Raw genomic sequence first — 21,473 nt, 5'->3', positions numbered from 1 at the left:
GGATGGGGGAAAGAACAAGAGAAACATACTGGCTGCGTCAACTTCATCAGAGTGCCAGATGCTCATGCCTGTGCCTGTGTTCTGGGACTCTGTCTGTGACTGGTTTATACATCTTTATGCCCTGGCAAGACACTGCCTCACCATTCCAATGAACTCGATGAATGCTGAGTGTGCCATTTCAGTGCATGGACAAGTGTTCAAACTACAGAGACAGAGAATGTATGCAACTACTGTGGCTGGGTGCAGCATGCATGACTTCAATACCTAGCATGAACTGCCTGTCTCAAGATGAGCAGTCAGTTTCAGTAAACTCCTTTTTCATAATGTTCTTTATTAAAGTGTATATAGTTGGTATTAGTTAATAAAGTATATATAGTTGATATTACTTGCAGTACATGGTGTGTGTCACTTTATTTCATTAAGATATTTCATTTTAGACCTTAAGTGCTTAAAATTCTTATTAACACATCAATTAATGGCTTCCATGGGATTAATCCCCTAATTAAGCCCATCAAAGCCATTAATGGGTGATCAGATTGCTTAAAAATGCATTAGTTAATGGCTTCCATGGGCTTAATTGGGATTAAGCCCCCAGAAGCCATTAATTGATGCCTTATTATTAGCAAGCAGTGGTTTAGAGCCATCTGACAATCTGTGGGGAGAGATGGGACTTTAGGCACTTCTTGGTCTTTCAGAGGTATGTAGGGGGCCCTGCTACAGTCGGCCCACGAAAATGGCTGCCTGGCCCCTAGTCTTTCCACAAAAATCTGCCTGCAGCTGCTGTGATTTCGGTATTCATAGGGAAAAGGTGCTAAATGTCTTTTTAAAGAAACAGCCTTGAAGGATGGTTGGGGAAAGGGAGGAGGGGTGGTGAGTCATGACATCTCCTGCTGAGGCACTTTGGGGCAGCAGAGTTCAGCATGAGTCACAGAGAGTCCCCTTGGAAGAAGGCAAGGTAGGGTAGAAAGTAATCCACCCTGAGATACTGAAGGATTTGCCAAGCCTACCACCCTATGTGTAATGTGCCAACTTTCAAATTAAAATGTGATGTGAATGAGCTTCAAGAATATTCTGCAGTTAACAAATAATATCTTCGAGGCTGGATCACCATTTCTGTGGCTCATTATTAGGTGATAAATTGTTTGAACATGTGGCATGTTGCAATTTATTGCTCCATTCATGTATTAAACCTATTTCAAATGTAATGTCTTCTAAGGGCCTTAGAAATACATTGTGTCCATTTTACTACATACAAATATGTGGTTTGCAGCCTTTTTAGACTTGATGCACTCTTTGTTCAACGTGAGGCACCCCTTGTTAGAGTCAAAGCACTCTGTAGAAGATACCAGCCCTTAATTTTCACTTGTTTTTTTACTACAGAAAAATAACAAATTCAGGTCAGCATGGCCTGATGAACTTCATCCCAGGGTACTGAAGAAACTGGCAGAAGTAGTCTCAGAGCCTGTGGGAGTGATATTCATTACGTTGTGGGAGACAGGCAAAGTACCAGAGGACTGGAAAAGGGCCAGTGTAGTGTAGTTCCCCTCTTTAAAGAAGGTAAAAAGGAGGACCTAGGGAACTTCAGACTAGTTAGCCTCACCTCAATTCCAGAAAATTACTGGAACATATCCAAAGGAAGTCCATTTGCAGACATTTGGAGGAGGAATGGCTGATCACAAGCAGCTAGCATAGAACAAGTTGTTTCTAACAAACCTGATCTCCTTTGACAAAATAACTATTTGGGTGGATGAAAGGAATGCTGTGGATATAGTGTATCTGGATGTCAGTAAGGCTTTTGACAAGGTTCCACATGACCTTTTCATAAACAAATCAGAGAAATGTGGGCTGGACAAAAAGACTTTAAGGTGCATAACTAACTGTCTCAATAGCCATAAGCTAAGGGTAATGAAGTTTCAAATGAAGTCCTACAGGGGGTTGTCCTGAGCCTAGTGCTGCTCAACATGTTTATTTAATGATTTGGATGCTGGCGCAGAAGGCTTCTTGAGCAATTTTGTATTCATAGATTGTAGAGTCGGAATGGACCACAATGGATCATCGTGTCCGAACCCCTGCCCCTGGCAGGGAAAAGGACCGAGGTCAGATGACCCCAGCCAGGTGACTATCTAGCCTCTTCTTGAAGACCTCCAAGCTAGGTGATAGCACCACCTCTCTTGGAAGCCCATTCCAGATCTTGGCCACCCTTACTGTGAAAAATTTCTTCCTAATTTCTAACCTAAATCCACTCTCAACTAGTTTACACCCGTTATTCCTAGTCATTCCCTGGGGTGCCTTAGTAAACAGCGCTTCTCCTATTCTCCATTGACCTCCCCTCATAAATTTATAGGCAGCCACAAGATCTCCCCTCAGCCGTCTCTTGTGAAGGCTGAAGAGATTCAGCTCTCTCAACCTCCCCCCATAGGGTCTATCACAAAGCCCACTAATCATGCGAGTGGCCCTCCTCTGGACCCTCTCAGGATTCCCTGCATCCCTCTTGAAGTGCGGCACCCAAAACTGGACACGGTACTCTAATTGCGGCCTGACCAGTGCTGCATGGGGGAGGGGAGCATCACCTCCTTTGTTATATTAGTAATGCACCTGCTAATGCATGACACGGTGCGATTGGCCTTGTTGATGGCCTAGTTACACTGCTGGCTCATGTTCATCTTGGAGTTGGTCATTAAAGAGCTCTGCTTTTTTCCCCGCATCAACCACCAACTGTCCTGATTTGTCCTGCAGGGGCCCTATGTTGCTCTGAGCTTTCCTTTTGCCTGCTATATACCTGAAGAAGGACTTTTTATTGTCCTTGATTGTTGAAGCCATCCTGAGCTCAAGCCCTGCCTTGGCCTGTCTAACTAATTCCCTGCAATAGCGTGCCAGGGAGATATTTTCCTCCTTGGTGGCTGCTCCCTGCTTCCATTGCCTATACAGTTCTTTCTTTGCCCCCAGACTCTCCTGGAGTTCCCTGTTCAGCCAAGGGGGCTTTTTTGCCCCCTTACCTCCCTTCCTACGTAATGGGATAGACTCCTTTTGAGCCCCAAGGATCACTCCCTTGAGATACCTCCAACCCTCCTGGACCCCCATTTGCTCTATGTTCTTGAGTTGCATCCCCTCACTAACCAGCCTTCTAAGCTTGCTAAAGTTGGCCCTTCTGAAGTCCAACATTTTAGCCCCACTAGTTACTTTACCCACCCTTTGCTGGATAGTGAACTCGACCAAGTGATGGTCATTATCTCCCAGGCTACTATGAACTCGCATGTTCCCCACGAGATCATCCCCTGTTGCTAAGACCAGGTCAAGCAAGGTGCTACCCTTGGTGGGACTAGACACCACCTGGGTTAGGTGGAGGTCCTGCACACAGTGCAAGAACCTCCATGAGCGGCTTGTTTTGGCTGTCTGCTCCTCCCAGTAGATACTGGGTAGTTTAAATCTCCCATGACCACCCCCTCCCTCGCCTGTGTGGCATCTGCTAGCTGCCTAGAGAATACATCGTCTAGCTCTTGATCCTGATGAGGAGGCCTGTAGTAGGCCCCCACAACCACGTCCTTTTCCCCTGCCCCCCCCCCCCCCCCCGATCCTGACTCTCAATGCCTCGGTGTTCCCCTCCTCCACCCCTGCCTTAATGGTGGAAGATGTATACTGCTCCTTAACATAAAGTGCTACCCCCCCACCTCTTTTCCCCACTCTGTCACGCCTATACAGCCTATACCCCTCAATGCCTACCGCCCAGTCGTGTGTAGAATCCCACCATGTCTCGGTTAGTCTGACTAGGTCATACTGGGTGCTAGCAAGCAAAAGTGCGAGCTCCTCCTGCTTGTTCCCCATACTCCTGGCATTTGTATAAAGACATTTTAGTCCTCTGGGTCCCTGTGCCTTGATGGCGTGTGTTCCCTTTATTACTTACCTGGTGTGGTCTGGTGCCTTGTTTATGGCTTGCCAACCCCTTAATACTTACCTGGTGTGATCTGGCGTCTTGTTTGTGGTTTACCAACCCTGGGCTCTCTTCGACCACCAGTTCCCCGACCCCCGTTGAGCCTAGTTTGTATTAAATTTGTATTACACAAAATTGGGAAGGATTGTGGCCACATTGGAAGATGGGAGCATTAATTCAGGAGGATTTCAACAGATTGGAAAGCTGGGCTGAAGTTAACAGAATGAAGTACAGTGTTAACAAGTGCAAGGTGCTACACCTTGGAAGAAATAGTCAAAGATACAAATACAAAATGAGTGACACCTGGCTGGATGTCTGCACTATGGAGAAGGATCTGGGAGTCTTGGTAGATTGCAGATTCAACGTGTGTCTTCACTGTGATATAGCCGCGCAAAAGGCAAATGCTATTTTGGGATGCATCGATAGAAGCGTTATGTGCAAGACACTGTTAGGTGGATTCCTATTTGAAATCTCTGGGTTTATCTTGCAAATCACGTTTGCACACCTAACAATGCTAACATTGCATGGAATCCTGTGGCCTCCTTGAAAGGATCTTAAGGCACCCCAAGGTTCCACAGCCATGCCACTCCAGTTGAAAATCACTGTTTTGACTATGAGACACAACGGTGATATATGATTTAAATCAGATGTTGGTAGATGGGAGTCTAAACTCAAAATTTGGAGAGTCAGCTTCCTCTTAGTACACCATTTTAATGGAAATCTTTTTAGTTCACTGTCAGAGGCAGGGGGAGTTTAATGGAAAGTTGCTGATCTGTATGTGGTTATGTAATCCTTGACAACTGGATTCTTTGACCTTTTTCTATAAGTCCAGTACAGTGCAGTGTGGGTGGCAGCATGTCTTCCTAAATGTGTACCCTTCTGTCATTATCATGCCCCTATTTGCTATATAATAGGAACAAACACAGCTGCTCTGGACAGTAATCAAAGAATTTGCTTGTGTGAACTGGTCTCTCTCAAATATGTTCTCAGTAATAGATTACATTATGCACAGAGCAAATACTATGAATTTTAACAGCAGTAAGCTAAAATAGCTGATGTGATGCCCCAGTTGTTTAGTATGAGACAGTATAAGTAATCCTTAAGGGCTCATGTACCTGCTATGATTTTTGCCCTTTCATGCTTTGCAACTGCGTGTCTGTTTGCACGAGCAGAATTTCCCAACACTTTAGAAGTCTTTCTTGTGCATTAAACTAAAACTCCTTGATGTAGTTTAGTTTGGCTTGCCGGGAATTAAAGCATTGCATCCGTGGATTCGTTGTGTGCAAACACAAAGGCACTCAAAGATGTGTAATGAGCCTCTTTTTTTATGAGATGGCACTGCTACTTTTTTGTACTTCACCCCTTTGAATTGCTTTCGCTTTCATTTTGCTTCTGCTTTTTTTTTTCTTGTGTGGTTTGCCATCTCCATGCTTCCACAACTGCATGGTAGGGCATGGGGTCAGTGGGGGCCCCAGACCGGGGGGGGGGGCGGGGCAGTGCTGGACTGTCCCGTTCTCCTGTGGCATTGGCCAGGGACCTGGCTTAATTCGTTTGAAAACCTGGCGCGTGTAAACACAGGTGTGATGCTCCAAAATAAGTTTAAATTTTATAAACCTATTTAATTTAATTTAATTTAATATTTAATTTAATGAGGATTAAAATCCATGATGTGTACAGGCACCCTAAGGGTTCAAGTATCCAGTATTGGGGTGATGTTACAGGTTACCTTTAAACCATACTAAATGCAATTAAAACGGGAGCTTTTATAGGGTGTTAAACTGTGCTAAGTGCCCTCGAAGCATCTTAGATGCACCACTTTGAGGGTTGTTGTTGAGTTGTTCTGCCTAGTCTGAGCTAGGGTATTGTTAGTCTGCTTCACAGAGATTAAGCAACAAATTTTCATCCCCAGCTGCATGGCTACCAGACCCTCTGCCATCCTCCAAAGCTCTACTACCCAAGGGGTAGTACCAGTCCCAAGCAAACATCCCCACCTGCCCCCAGTGGGTATGACCCCAGCCTACATGGCATTATACTGCTGGCCCCAAGGACCCCAGGAGACCCAATGTAGGCCCCTGGGCTCTCCCCTTTGACCCCTCATCTGGGTGGCTTTCCATTAGCCTGGAGAATTGGGGGGGGTGGGGGGAGGGGGGGTGTAGTTTCTGTCTTTGGCCTCCTACATGCCTGTGGGGGGAGGGGACAAAAGGCTGTCAAGAGCAAGTGTGGTGAGAGCTTGGAGCCTGTGGAGGCATGCTTCCCTGAAGTCCATCCTCTTGCTGTGCTTCACCCCCAGGGCTCCAGTCTTAGAGGAGGTATAGAGAGTCCTGGCTCCTAGCCATTCCCCTGCTCACCAGGCCCTCTAGTGGCAAGTCAAAATTGTGCAGGTCAGAGATGGCATTAAACCTTAAGCTGCAACTGCTCTGAAACTGTTCCAACTTCTAGCATTCCACAGATTTAGAATGGTTTAAAAGTAACCTGTAACAGCCTTGTTAGTTCTGTAGTGGGTTAAGGCTGCTCTTAACTTTATTTTCTGTGTAGTATTTGTGTAGTAATCTTTTACATAGTGTTTGTTAATCACATGTCAAAGAAGTGTGCTTGAGCAACTGTGAATAATGAATAAAAAATCCCTTAGGAAAAAGGCTTTGCAGAAAACTTACTCTCTGAAAAGAGTTCAGTCTATTGAATAAATTATTTAGTATGAATGTGTTTTTTTTCTGGCTGTACTTGCAGTGGGCTACAGCTACTGCTTTGTTTTCTCAGAGCAGCAGTCTTAGCCAAATGTCCCCTTACCCCATCTAGTGTGTTAATTCTGAATGTTTTATTTCCAGTGTTCATTTTCTTTGTGGTCATGGTACCTGCATGTGAATGTTTAGGATAGCTCTTGAATGTGTTATTCTGCAGCCTGTGATGTTTAGTCTCCTTTTTGTTTGATTCTTAGTTCAAGACAAATATAATTGTGCTGCTGTTCTATACATAGTTTTCCCTGGACTGGCTGCTAGGCCGCTAGAAATAGATCAGGACCTGGCTGGCACCTAAAATTACCAAAAAGAGTTACTGAGTAGATACAACATTTTATTGGGTAAAAATATTATCTTGAGGGCTTAGGAGCTGGTGGCAAAGTAGTGCTGTTCCTACAAAAGGTTTTTTACTATGTGGGCTTTGACCTGCTTAGTTACTGATGTGACTTCAGTCTCCACAGTCTTTGTCCATAAAGGACTGTTATCCTCATAATCTCCCAGTGAGGAAGTTGCCTTTGTCCCTGTTTTAGAGAAATTGAGGTGACATAGCTCTAGGTCTCAGAGTAAAAAAACTGGGAATCAAATCCAGATTTCTTGAGTGCCCATTGGGCACTAAAACTGCCTGAAATAGGGACGTCAGATTTATCTTGCCCTTTGGGCCTTTGGATGATTACAATGTAAAAGGAGCACAAAAGGATGACAGGCTGTTGCTGAGAAACTAAATGTATTCTTTGCATCTGTTTTCACTATGGAAGATGTTAGATTCTCTCACCAGATCCATCCTCTCTTGGAACAAGTCTGTGGAGCTGACCCAAATTGAGGTTTCAGTAGATGAGGTTGTAGAAAGAAATTGATTAACTGAACAGTAGCAAATCACTAGGATCTGATGGCATTTGTTTTAGGCTCCAGAAGAACCTCAGATTGGAAATTGCTGAACTCCAAACTGTAACATACAGCTTATCACTGAAAACCAAAGGACTGGAAGGTTGCTAATGTGACTCCAGTATTTAAAAGGGGCTCTAGAGGGGACCCAAAGAACTGTAGGCCATTGAGTCTAACTTCCGTTCCTGGAAAACTGGTGGAAAAAATAATAAAAGTATTGTTCAGCACATGGATGAACGTGACTTTCTGGGGAGAAATCAGCATGGTTTTGTCAAAAGGAAATTGTGCCTCACAAACCTACTAGAGTTCTTTGAGGATGTCAGTAAGCAGGAATATTAGGGCGATCCAGTTGATATAGTGTGTCTAGGCTTCAAAAAACCTTTGACAAGGTCTCCCATGAAAAGCTTGTAATGAAATTAGGTAGTCATGGAATTACAGGGAAGGTCCACTCAGGAATTAGAAATTGGCTTAAGGATAGAAAACAAAGAGTGAATATAAATTGTCAGTGTTTGGGACGGAAAGATGGGTCACCCAGGGATCTGTTTTGGAATTGGTGCTGCTTAACATAGTCATAAATTATCTGGAAAAAGGGGTGAGTAGAAGGGTGGCCACATTTCTGGATGACACAAAATTATTCACATTTTTAAAGACCAAGGCAGACTGTCAAAAAGACAAATAAAATATTAGGGATTGTTAGGTAGGAAATTGTGAACAAAACAGAAAGGGTCATTATGTCCCTTTGTAAACCCATGGTGCATCTATATCTTGAATACTTGTGCCTAGTTTTGGTATCCACACCTCAGAAAGGATATAGAAGGATTAGAGAAGGTACATAGAAGGGCAACAAGGATGATTAGTGGTATGGAAGGGCTTCTACATGAGAGACTAAAGAGCCTGGGTCTATTCAGTTTTAGAAAGAGATGCTTGAGGGGGGACATTGTACAGGAATTTATTATTTACAGTCTTTCTCAATACAAGAACTAGGGATCACAACATGAAACAAGTAGGTAGTCAGTTTAAAGCTAACAGAAGAAAGTCTTTTCACGCAGCGTATAATGGAAGCATAGAACTCATTGCCACATGATGATGTAGAATCTGACAATGTAACCATATCCAAAAAGAGATTGGACAGATTCTTGGAGGAAAGGTGCCTTAGTAGCTATTGAGCGTTGGAGCTAGGGATACAGCCTCTGAATCAGAACTTCCTAGGTTTTATATGCTCAAGGTTGCAAGTTGGAGAGGAACTGGTGAAAAACTCTGGTTATATTCTGTTAACTCCCTCTTCAGCATCCACTCTCAACCACTGTGTAACACAGGATACAGTATTATCTGACCCAGTAAATGTAGTTCTTATGATAGTCTACAGGCTGGATGAATGGCATGGGGCTGACCCTGCAAACTGGACTGGGCCCGGAGTCTTCCCTGGCCCCTCCTGTTTCCCCACACATACTGGAACCAGTGCCCACAGTTCCTGCTCTGGCTGGTCGAGGATGCAAGTCATGTGTGGTGCTTGTTCCAGCTGGTCTGGTGCAGATAACACCTGCAGCATGGGTTCTGGAGTGGGCACCACTGCAACACAATCCTGAACTGGCTAGAGTTGGCGGCACTGGATCCGGCATGTGAGGGACCCATGGATCCCCCTTCTGGCACATGCTGGTTCCAGAGGGTGGGGTATGGGTGTGAGGGAGGATGGGGGTTGTGGGGCCCTCTTGCAAACTCCCCCACATGTCATGCAGCCCCTGCTGCTGGCAGTGGGGGGGCGGGGGGGAGAGGTGGGGAGCAGGGGCTCAGGGCACTGATGCCTGGCACCAGTGCTAGTGCCCAAAAGGGTGTGGCTCTGACCAGCGCTGCATGTGAGAATGGGGGGTAGGGATCACACCCTGCCTGGCCGCCTCTATCACAGGGGCTCCATGCTGCGTGCCTGCAGCTCTCGCACACATACTGGGGGAAGTCCCATGTTGGACTCTGCGGGGAAACAGGGGGTGGGGACTCCTTCCACTCCCAGCGGACTCTGGGGACCTGTGCAGCAAGGGGCAGTGAAGGTAGCTGGCTCCAGTGTGGGGCTTCCCACAGTGCGAGTGTGGGAGCTACAGGCACGTGGTGTGCAATAGAGGTGGCTGCACTCCTCACCCCACTGTCCATGGTGCTGGTTGGAGCCATACCCTGCTGGGTGCCAGCACCTGTGCCTGCCATGAGCACCTGAGAGCCCGTGCCTGCTGCTGCTGCCAGCAGTGGGGGCTGCACACCATGTTGGGGAGTGTGTGGGAGGTCCCCACACCTTCCAACCTCCCTTGTACCCATACCCTGCCAAGCCAAGCTCTGAGCTTCTGCTGCCCCTATAGGTGTGGGCTCTAAGCTGCCCTCTGCACTCCCACCCAGCCGCAGCTCCACCGGCTCTGCCCCTGCCACCACCACCACAGTCTTCCCTGCCTGCTGGCCAGATCAAGCTGGACACCAGGAAAGCAAGCAGGTTCCCATGGGGGAGCAGGAGCCCTGACCAGAAGCTGCTGCTGGCAGGGCTGGGCCCTTCTGCCCACGAGGGTGGGAGCGAGGCACAATAGGATATGTTGCAAGGTGTGTATATGCATGGGTGACTTGCTCCCACCCTTGTGAGTTGAAGGGCTGGGCAGGGCACAATTCATTAGTGAATGCTGTGGGCTGGATGAAAGTGCCTGGTGGGCCGTATACGGCCCAAGGGCCATATTTTGCCCACCCCTGCTCTAAAGAGATTGTGTAGCAATTGCCTCAGTTGCAGGCCTGAATGACATAGAGCAGTGAAAGTATCCATTTTGACAGAAAAGAAGGAAGGTTGGGGTGTAATCTAAGAAGCTTAATTTTGACCATCTTTGATTTTTAATGCGACTTCACATTAACAACAATGGCTTAGGTATGAATATGTGGGAATGGCTGAGGGAGAAAGAGTAGTAGAGTGTGGAAGCTGACACTGCTTATGTAGCAAAGTGGAGGGTGAAGTAAGGAAGTAGAGAGAGAGCTATGATTGTGGAATACCTTGATGTAACAGCAAGAAGCTCAAATGTAGTGTCTAATAATGAAGCAAGAAGCCGGTGAACAGCTTCAGAGGGGATCAGTGCAGACAGTTGGAAAGATGTTGGACCATATTTCATGTGAGTTGAAGGGGAAGCACTAGATGTTAGGAAGGGGAAGTGGGAGAAGACAAACTAGAATTTACCAGTTTAGTCAACTAGATCCTAAAAATGTAGTGGCGGGATTTATATTCCAGAGGACTTTTTGGTGCGTCTGTGCTGTTCTTAATGCTTGCTGTTGGTAGGGAAAGGGGAAGAGGTTTGACTGAGGCTCTCTCTCTTGTAACTTGTGCTACATTTTGACATTGCTGTAATGGGATGGTCAGCTACACCATGGAAAGTGGTGGAATCAAAATATTGATGGTGGAATCATAATATTAGTCAATACAACCTTTCTCTTGGCACTTGGCAAATACGTGTAGGAGAGACTCTAGAAAAGGGGAAAATTCATGCTGGCTGTAAAGAATCTGAGTTCATGAAGACCAAGGTAGTAGTAAGGAGGGAGCACAAGGAACTCTGGCCCCAAGACAAGTAGCAATAGTAAGTGGAGTGTGATTGGAAGGCTGCAGACATGTTTTCCTTAGTAGAAAACTTATTGGGCTTCATGTTGTAAAATGTCCCAAGGAGCCTGGGGTTTGTCTGATAGTGTGACCCTGTCTCACAGGATTCTTTTTGTTTTCCAGATTATCAGAACGATCCTAATACCAGGGATTTTCTAGCTGTGACTTGCTGTTCCCTCCCAGCCCATGTGGCTCTTCCCATGCCCCAAGTGTGTCACCAGTGCCCAACGCAATGTGTGTTTGTCAAACCATGGAGGTGGGCAAGTATGGCAAGAATGCCAGTCGAGCTGGAGACAGAGGGGTCCTGCTGGAGCCTTTCATTCACCAGGTGGGTGGCCACAGCAGCATGATGCGCTACGACGACCACACCGTGTGCAAGCCTCTTATTACCAGAGAACAGCGCTTCTATGAGTCCCTGCCCCCAGAAATGAAGGAGTTCACACCTGAGTACAAAGGTGAGTCCCAACACCACTGCATGTTACATGGGGCTTCTGACTGAGGAAACACTGATGTGCTGCTGTGGTGTTACGGTCTTCATCTGGTTCATTTCAAGTCCTTCTATTCCATTGCTAACTATTAATTTGATAGAAACTAAGGTGAAGAAAGGCTTTCTTTGTGCATTCACATTAAGCAGGCAGCTGGAGATGCATATAGAGACATCTAGAGTAGAGTGCTGATTGTACTGCCAGGCTTCAGTCTAATAAAGTCTTTAACCAGATCCCTACTCAGTCATATTTGATGTATGCCAAATAGATGGAAAGGCAGTGAAATTCTCTTCTTAACTCAGTTCAGAGTTCAGTGGGCACATTAGAAACGTTACTCTAGCTTTTCTTATCAGTCAAGGAAACAGTTAAATGGAAGGGATTAGTTCTCTTTCTTCAGCTGTGTACTTAGAGTACTCATGGTCTAGGCTTTGGTAGGGGAGAAGAGAAGAGGCACCTGGCATCATTTAACTTCTGCCTCTGAAGGCTTGACAGAAGCAGAAATGAAAAAGTTTCTTCCTCTGAGCCTCCTTGAAGAGCTCTTAGTATCACCCTTTGTTCACACTGAGTGAAAGTAGAACAATAAAGTGACCTTTTGCAACAGGGAGCCTAGGGCTCTTGTTACTTTAAGGATGAAAAAAACAGCCAAGAGAGCCTCATGAAGGGGAGGCTGCTTGTTATAACCTGCCAGAGAGCAGGTCCCCAGGGATTTACCTGCTACCAATACCTATTGCAGAGCTAGCTGCTCTGCAATAGTACAGTAGGCTAGAGCCCTGTATGGGAGACAAGATAGTACTGCAGGAATGACCAGCAGCAGTAAGCTACCTTGGAGTTAAGCCAGTAAGCTAAATCCGGAAACACTTGCAGCTAGTCCAGGGACTTACCTGAACGGAAGAGGGCAGGGCCTGGGAGATGTATAAACCCAGATCCTTAGCCAGAATGGTCAGTCTGGCCCTGGAGGCCAAAGGGGAAAGATCCTTGCTGCAAGACAGCTGTTGCAGGTTTCATAGTTGGTAGGGTTGGAAGGGACCTGAGTACATCCATCAAGTCCAACCCCCTGCCATGGGCAGAAAAGAATGCTGGGGTCAAAGGACCCTGGCTAGGTGATTATCTAGCCTCCTTTTGAAGACCCCCAGGGTAGGACCGAGCGCCACTTCCCTTGGAAGTTGATTCCAGCTTCTAGCTGCCCTGACAGTGAAGTAGTGCCTCCTGATATCTAGTCTGAATCTACTCTCAGTCAACTTACTGCTTGGAGGAACAGGGACTCTCCCATTGCCTGCTGGTCCCCCTTGGCAAGTTTATAGGCGGCCACCAGATCCCCTCTCAGCCTTCACATGTGTTTGACTAACTGAGACCCTGTGAAGCGTGAGAACAAGTGATGAGCTGAAGGTTGATAGGGGATGGAGACACTCAATGAATGGGAGTTTTTAGTAGACAACCAGTGCACTTAGATTTAAGTTGCAGCCAATGCACTTCTGTTGGTTTGAGTTTGGATCAGTACACCAGGTGAGACTGATGGGGGAGGATAGGAGGTCCCAGAGTGCCAGGGAGGCACGTCAGGCTGGAGTTTGCCAGGACAAGATGCAAGCTACAGTATAGCCCAAGAGGGCAAGGATCTGGTCCAGCAGGAGAGTGAGATAGTGAGACAGAGACTGGGCCAAGGGCCCAAAGCCTGAGAGAGAAAGAGTTAGGGTTAGTGACCCATGGCCCTGGAGGGGTGAGCACTAGGACCAGTGGCCCACAGCCCAAGAGGGATAGAGACTAAACAGGACCAGTGAGCCCACAATCCAGGAAGGGCAAAGACTGGGCCCATAGCCCACGAGAGGCAGCGAATAATAAGGGCATAGAGGCCTGAATCATTAGAGAAGAGATTTGGGACCATACCTCCACTGATGTGAAAGATCAGTAACATTTCTGAGGCATGGGCATGGCTGTAGGGGAAGGTCAGAGGCTGTGAACAGCTCGTAAGGCAACAGGTCCCCTGGGGACATGTACAGGCCAGGGTAGGGGTTTGTTGAGGGGAGGGGGTTCAACTGAGATCAGTGGGATCTGTGAGGGATCTGCTGGCAGGAAGATAGACTAAGGCTCAGTCTAAGACCCTTGGGCAGCCTACCTTTCAAAACCTACTAAAAAGATCAAGATGTGGCAAGTGAAATAAAAGGGAGAGAGTATCTTAGAGGCTGAGCAGGGCAGGAACCATTTGACCACCAAGGGGCATCATAGCCAACCCTGGGGAGCAGTTCTTCTCTGTCTGTGCTTTGTGGGTTTGTTAGAATTGTTTCCACTTTACAGACTCTAGTTCTGAAGGGACCCATGTACAGGAATAGGTGCCCTGTGCAAAATGATAGAAAGCAGAATAAAGTGCTGAAGATAACATTTTAAACTGGTGGTTTGAAACTTGACCTCATTTTTTCCTGGTATGCTTGACATTTTGGGGAAGTAGGAGTGCAGTAGGCAGGAGCAAAGAAGCATGAGCTGTCTCAGCATAGATTGGTGCCTTGCCTGCTGTGCAGGCATTCTACCTTTCTTAGAGGTACATTTGGGTTCCCTCTCTCAGGTGAACAGGGTTTATATCGGAATATGAAATGTTAGACAAGAACTTCTTTAAGGGAGAGCCTGTTTCCTGGCTTTCCTCCAGCCTGTCAGCATTATCATCTCTGGATGGTTCTGGGTTAGGAATATATCACAAGTCCAACATAAACTCCAGATCAGAATGCACCTCTCTGTGTGGCACATGATCACCTTTTAAGATGTCTAAAATAGCTCTGTGTTTCTAAAAAGAAATTGCTTCAAAGTCTGTCTCTGGGTTGATGTGAACAGCAGATGCCATTGGTTAGCCAGGAATTTTCTTTACCCTATGATACCTACCTATTTCTAGCTATACAGGGTGCAGGGTAGCCAACTTTTTTATTTGAAGAACAGATGCTCTTAGCTGAGCAGGTGTGCTGTGCCACAGCAGCAAACTAAATTCTGATCCTCCTGGAGGACTGGAGGAGCTGTCCAGAGGCATGAGAGCTGAGTACACATGCAGTTTTGTTGTAGTGAGGCACCGAGCCCAGTAATATTTGGCCGTGTGTGTGAAGGAAAACTGCATTTTCTCCTACTGTAGCCCTGCCACTGAATAATTTTGGTGTTACTTTTAATAACAATAATAGTTGGTAGAAAGTAATTTATGCACAAGTGTTACTCTCAACTTGGCAACTTTTCTCTTAAAGTTGAGTGTTATAGGGCAGGGCTGTCCAGCTGGCAGTCCACTGGCCACATGCAGCCCCAAAAGTGTTGGCATGCAGATCACAGGCTCCCACCTGCCTCTTCCTCCTCCTTCCAGTTGCTATTGCCCCTGTGGCTGAGAGGGGGCTGAAGTGCCCAAGCTGTGTGTGTGGCAAAGAAGGGAGCCAGGCTGCACACACTGCAAGTGGGTGGTATGCACAGTAGGAAGAGGAGTGGGTGATGCACTTTGCAGCGGGAGGGAGTTGTGCTGCCTGTGCTATGACCGCAACGTAGGGGGGAGCACTGGGCAGCCTGCACAGTGGAGGGGAGCTGGGAGGTCTGCCTGTGTAGTGTGTGGCCCCTGTGGTATATAGCCTCCTGATGATGGATTAGTGGGCACATGATGAAGTCAGCACAGATACCTCTTTTATATGCACACTTTGGTTTGTAGAGTACAGTTGGCTGGGCACTTAACCAATGCCAATTTACAGCAGTTAACTTCAGTCTGCGTGGCTATCAGAGAGATGTATACACAGTGGCTGTGATTAATTGTGTCCAGTTTGGAAAATCCTCTCAGAAGGACTCCCTTTGCTTAAAATGAAAAACTTCTTCCCAAGTGGGAAGCAGTTTAAGTGCAATTACCAAAAATACAGAAGTGGGAAGAGCTGCTGCTTTACAACTCTTTCCCTAGTCTGGACTGGCACAGCTAGTGTTTGTTGGCCTTTGGGGCATTTGGTGAGTCCTGTCTCTTTTCTAGTCTTTTCTGAGGATGAGGAGGACTGAGCAGTTAGCTTTAAGGTAGATATCTTCCCAATTTGAGCAGTGGTGTTTATTTCCTGATTTAAGTCATGCTGTGCATGAGTCCAGTGTTTTGGGCTGGTAGATTTTCATAAAGGAAAATGCCATGGTCTTGCAGTTAAAGTCCAAGATGGTAGAGATTTAGAATACCCCTCCCAGGCTGTGCCATAGACTTCCTGTATGACCTCATCTCTTTCCCTTTTCCATATTTTCTGGGAATCTGTACTCAGTGGGGAGTACCTCCTACACATCCTGCATTAGCTGGGATTCCACTTGCTCAGCACTTTCCCTGTCTGAAGACCTTCTGAGTTATTTACTTTTGAAAGTAATTCTACCAGGTCAGGTCACTGCCACAAAATGGGGCTCCTGTTTCCCATGGCCTTCTAGGTCTTGGAATTTCAGAATCCTTGCTTTGTCCAGTAGAATGTCAGGAGCTGATCATTAGTCTCCCTACCTATCCCCCATGAGTGTGTGAGATATGGAGAAAATCTGTATACTTGTAGACATAAGGAAATGCCCAGTGAAGGTGCTGCTTCATCCCTGTAACTACTCCATAGCAATGGCAGCCCCTTATTGCAGAATTCTCTTGTAAGTGGAAATATTTCCCTTATGTGAAGGAAACTAGTTGTAAGGAATTCCTGAATGCAATGTAAGCTTCTTTAATTGTGGTTGTATGTGTGGAAGCAGTGGCATGCACTACCATGTCAACATAGCTCTGCAGATCATATTGGGAACCAATATGGAAAGTAGTCCTGATTGGTACTTATACTGTATTGTTTCCAGGTTCTGTTGGCATCTCTATAGCAGGGGTTTTCAACCTGTTTAAAGGAGTATGCCCCTTCTGGTGGTGGCAGCCAGATGCAGAGTGTGGGGTGGGGTGGGGCTTGCATGTGGCGGCGTGGGATGGTGGATGGCAGTGGTAGCGGGATAGGCAGTGCCTGTGTGGCAGGCAGAGGGGAGCTGCTGCCCTCGCCCTCCCCCTGGCTGTGGTGTGGGGTGGTGGTTGGTGGTGCTTCATCCCCTAGCATACCCCCTAGCACCTTTTTCAAGTACCCCTGGGGATATGCATAGCCCAGTTGACAACCCCTGCTCTGCAGGATGGAGTTATGGCTCTGGGAGAAGCAGTGCCTGAGGGTGCTTCCTGAGGTTGTTAGCTAGCAACCTTTTTCTGCTTGTTCCATTTACTTGCTTTGTAGTTAGTATGGGAGACTTTGACTGAGCAGTTAACATTGAGATCTTAACTGGCTTTCTAATCCCATAGGTTCAGGGTTGCAGAGTCTCATGTACCAGAGGGGTACAGGAAGCTTTTCTGGGCCTCCATTGTTCAGGGTGACCCCTGTCAATAATTACTGGAAATAAGCTTCTATGTACAGCACGTCCATCAAAGGAAACATCCTAATCTCTATGGACAATTTAAAAATCTCATATCAGGAGTATCTCAAACCATAGGTTTATATCCATTTCTAAACCCCTACTAATCCCGCCCTGGATTGTAGTGGTAAAGTGAGATCATAGTGACCCAGACACAGAACACCATCTCAGTAATGGACCTGCAATAAGATTGTGTGTCTAGGTGTGCCTGCATCAGTGGCTATTGTTGATTTTAAAGACTCAGTATGGGCCCTGTAGCCTGACAGCATTCCTATGCACCCTTAGGTTCCTCTCTGCTATCTGCCTCACTGCCCACCTGCAAGCTTTAAAAAGCTCCTGACAGTAAATGTACTAACCTGGATCCTAAATCTTAAACAAGTCAAAATAGGCTCATTTGGTGCTGCACCTAGGACTGAACTAGCTTATCCATACTTGTGAATGGCTCAGTGTTCCCTATCCTGCTGAGGTGGAGGTGGCTAGCAGCTCACAAGAAGAAATTCTTTCTGCATGTTCCCTCGGCATTGCTGAATATTGAATGTTTAAGGTTTCTAAGGCATTATTGTCCAAAGCCAAAGAATTCAGAGAGGTATTTGTGGAGGGGGCCTACAGTTATTAAAACTATCTCCAAAGGTCCTAGTTACAGGAAGTCTGAGGTAGAGTCCAGGTTAGAACCCAGTTCCTTTGATACTGTCCAATGTTGTAGTTCCAGGACCAGATGGAGATTAAACTGGCCACCAACTATAATTCTTTTAATGGAACTAGCCTACCTTACACATAAGTGGCACAGCTAGAGTCCTGGATTCTATTCCTGGCTCTGGATAGGAAGTGTGGTTGAGTGGCTATGGACTGATTAGGTGAATAAAATGTGGCGCATTCATTCCCAAAGGTGTTATGGCTGACTTGAGCGTTTCCCCAGCTACACAAGAAGTTACCTTGTGCATACTCAGTTACTGTATCTGTAAAAATGGAGGGAGAAGGACAGTGTCCTGCCCTATAGCCCCTGGGTCAGTAATAAAAGTTATGCATGCACAGGAATTTTTCGCAGCAGGCAGTGGAAGGAGAGCCTTGAGCTCATAGTTTGCTGGGTTCCGGTGCTATCACACAGCACAGTTCCCTGACTGCGCCTCTAGTCTTGTGGCAAGACTAGCATCACTCCCAGGGACTGAGTAGCTGCTCAATCACAGAATCATGGAAATCAGGGTTGGAAGGGACCGCAAGAGCAGGGCCATCCGCAACTAGATCATCCCAGCCAAGGCTTTGTCTAGCTGGGTCTTAACAATCTTAAAAGATGGAGATTCCACAACCTCTCTGGATAACCTGTTCCAGTACTTCACTACTCTCCTCTTGAGAGTTTTTCCTAATATTTCACCTAAGCTTCCCTTGCTGAAACCTAAAACCATTGCTCCTTGTTCTGTCATCTGCCACCACTGAGAACATGATAGCTCGGGGTGGGTAAAATATGGCCTGTGTGCTGGATCTGACCTACCAGACAATTACAGCCAACCTGCTGGGCCTCTCTGTAAGCCCTGGCCCTCTGCAAGTCAGTGCCTCCATGCAGGAGGTGTGGGTTTGGTTGCTAAGCAACCATGCCCTGCCCCCCCAGCCCCAGCCTGGCCTGACCCACCCCAGCCCCAAGCTAGAGGCGCTAGAGACCAGAAGCATCTGCCTGACAGAAGCTTTTGCTGGAGACTGTGGCTGTTCTCAGCTTCCCTGCCTGCGAGAGTGGGAATTCAGGTATGGGCTCCACTGGGTCAAGGCCAGGGACTCCTGCTGGGGCAGAGGGGTGGGAGCTCAGGGAGCCATCTGCTATGGGGCTAGGTCAGGCTGGCCCCGTGTGCTGCCACTGCGACTACATGCAGATCCAGGGACTTGCACGCTCCAGTAAACCTAGTGCCCCAAGAATTGACACAACACCTGGTTGATCAATAGCAGAAAGGCTTTAGTAACAATACTACAAACAAGCTTATAAAACCAAAATACAGAAAAAGACTCCTTCTCAAAATAAAATGAGCTACTCCGCAGTCCTAGTACATATTTAGCAGCATTAGTGTTCTCTCACGAATGCCAGCAAAGGAAGCTGGTTCAGTCTTGCAGTTTTCACCAAGCAGGATCTGTTGCTACTTAAGCTGGGTGTGATGTAGTAGTGATCTCTCTCTGCTTCTCCTGGAGTGCATGCTTTGCTGGCAAATTCTGTTAGTTCTTATACTATTTAATTGTATAACTTCAAACCATTTTTCCTTAATAGTTGGCCGATTAGAGTCCAAACAGGGAAGAAAAGGTGTTGATCATCATATCATAACTATTAATTTCCTGGCTCCTGTTCTTGTATTGTCTAGGTGTAAAAACATGTGCATCTCTGCAGACTGCAATTGTAGGTCAATTTACAGGTGATGGGCTTGAGCAGTCAGACAGGATACTTAGAGGTGTCACCAAACCTGTCTTGGGGTATTTGTATATCAATGGGGCACATTTGCAGTAGCTTGTACAGGTGATGGTTTGTTTTTCAAACTCCAGACATACATTGAATGGTTCAGACATTTTTAATACCGTATACCTTAGGATGTTTGTTGGGAGAAGTGTTTATTATGTACAGGGCATCTTTTCTGTATCTTTTACAAGTTTCTCTTGAGATGCATATTTAGCCTTTTGTGTTCTTTAGCTGCTAGCTCAATTGAAATGCATATGTAGCTTTCTTGCCTTTACTGGCTTCTGAGACGCACACACATGTGATGAGCATGTCAGTTCTCTGACCATTTTCTTGATTTGACATAATCTAGCACAGAGAGTAAAACCAATTGGGGTTGCTCTATTTTGTACGGTCCCAGCTGCCACTTTGCATTTTTGTGCAAGATGCACTGTTATTTTAATTTGGTCACAAAGATTTTATGTGTAGGCCTGGCCAAGTTGTTGCTGTATTCACCATCAAGTCCCCCACATGCAGACACCCACACCCTCCCACATACCCCACCCCCCTCCAAACACACCCACACGCTCCCATATACACTCTCATCCCCACTATAACCCCATACACATCTACACCCTCCCACAGCCCCCACGCAACCATATACCCCACACTCACACCCCTCCACACCCACCCGTACACTCCACCACACGCACACCCACTCCCCATCCACACCACCCACATCTATCCCCTTACCCGCAGCAATTTATATTATGAACTATTATGAAATTGCCTCTGAATACACTATGCAAATGCATGTAAATCAGGACAAAAATATTTAAAAAAAATAAAATTAAAATAAGTTGTAGTAGATGTTTGATTTTTTTAGTATACAATTTGGGTGTTTTTCTGGTTTCAAGATGTCAGCAAGGGGCAAGTGGAAGGACTTCTGGTGGCAAAGTTCAGGGGTCAGTGGTGGCATTTCCAGTCCCAAGATGGCAATTAGGGGGTGAGGTACCTGTCAAGGGGCAGGGCTACCGTTGCAGCCATTGACAGCTCACCAGAATTTGTTAAGCAGCCCTTCAACCAAATAATTGCCCTTCCCTGGTCTAGCTCCATCTTCTTTGCAACCACACTTGCATAGCTGAAGGCTGCTATTAAATCCCCCATCAATCTTTTCTTTTTCAGAATAAATAAGCCCAGTTCTCTCAGCCTCTCCTCTCAAGTCATATGTCCTTATGATTTTTGTTGCCCTCTGCTGGGCTCTCTTCAATATGTCTACATCATTTCTGTAGTGGGGGGGCCCAAAACTGGACACAGTACTCCAGATGTGGTCTCACCAGTGCCAAATATAGAGGGGAAGAATAACTTCCGTCCACCTTCTGGGAGCGGTTCTGGTAATGCAGCTCAGTATGCCATTAACCTTCTTCACAGCAATAACATACTGGCATACTGTAAGTTCATATTCAGCTTATTGTCTACTGTAACTCCTAGGTCCTTTTTTGTAGAGCTACTGCTTAGTCAGATGGTCCCCAGCCTGTACTGGAGTATGGGGTTTTTCCATCATAAGTGCAGGATTTTGCCTTTGTCCTTATGAGATCCTTATGAGATTTCTTTTGGTCCAGTTGTCCAGTTTGTGTAGGTCCCTCTGGAATTCTAGCCTGCCTTCCAGCATATCTATTACCCCCAGCTTGATGTCATCTGCAGACTTGCTGAGGGTGCACCCCATCCCATTTTCCTGGTAATTGTTGAAGATATTGAACAAAATTGGCCCAAGGACCCACCCCTGGGGCACTCCACTTGATACCAGGTGACAGCTAGGCATCAAGCCATTGATTAATACTCTTTGAACTCAATGATCCAGCCAGTTTCCTGTTCACCTTGCAGTCCATTCATCCAACCCATACTTCCTTAGCTTGCTTGCAAGAATGCTGTGGAAGACCATATCAAAAGCCTTGCTAAAGTCAAAGTAGATCATGTCCACCGCTCTACCCACGTCCCCAGAGCCAGTCATCTCTTCATAGAAGGCAATCAGGTTGGTCAGGTATGACTTGCCCTTTGT

General features: G+C 46.4%; 1 protein-coding gene across 6 annotated transcripts in view; it reads left to right on the top strand.

Annotated features, from left to right (window-relative positions):
- Positions 1-21,473, top strand: part of IP6K1 (inositol hexakisphosphate kinase 1) — a 102,773-nt gene that overhangs the window by 56,876 nt on the left and 24,424 nt on the right. For 3 of the 6 annotated variants that reach the window (XM_019497002.2, XM_014607961.3, XM_014607959.3), the window contains exon 3: positions 11,273-11,604. In XM_019497002.2, coding sequence (XP_019352547.1) covers positions 11,382-11,604 — 223 coding nt within the window. In that variant the 5' untranslated portion in view covers positions 11,273-11,381. The remainder of the gene's footprint in view (positions 1-11,272; positions 11,605-21,473) is intronic. The other 3 variants (XM_019497005.2, XM_019497004.2, XM_059716132.1) reach the window with 1 other exon arrangement.

Source organism: Alligator mississippiensis, chromosome 12 (genome assembly GCF_030867095.1).
Source record: "Alligator mississippiensis isolate rAllMis1 chromosome 12, rAllMis1, whole genome shotgun sequence".
In the NCBI taxonomy this organism is placed as follows: Eukaryota; Metazoa; Chordata; order Crocodylia; family Alligatoridae; genus Alligator; species Alligator mississippiensis.
The sequence above is the reverse complement of the archived record's forward strand: the minus strand, read 5'-3'. Positions and strand labels throughout refer to the sequence as shown.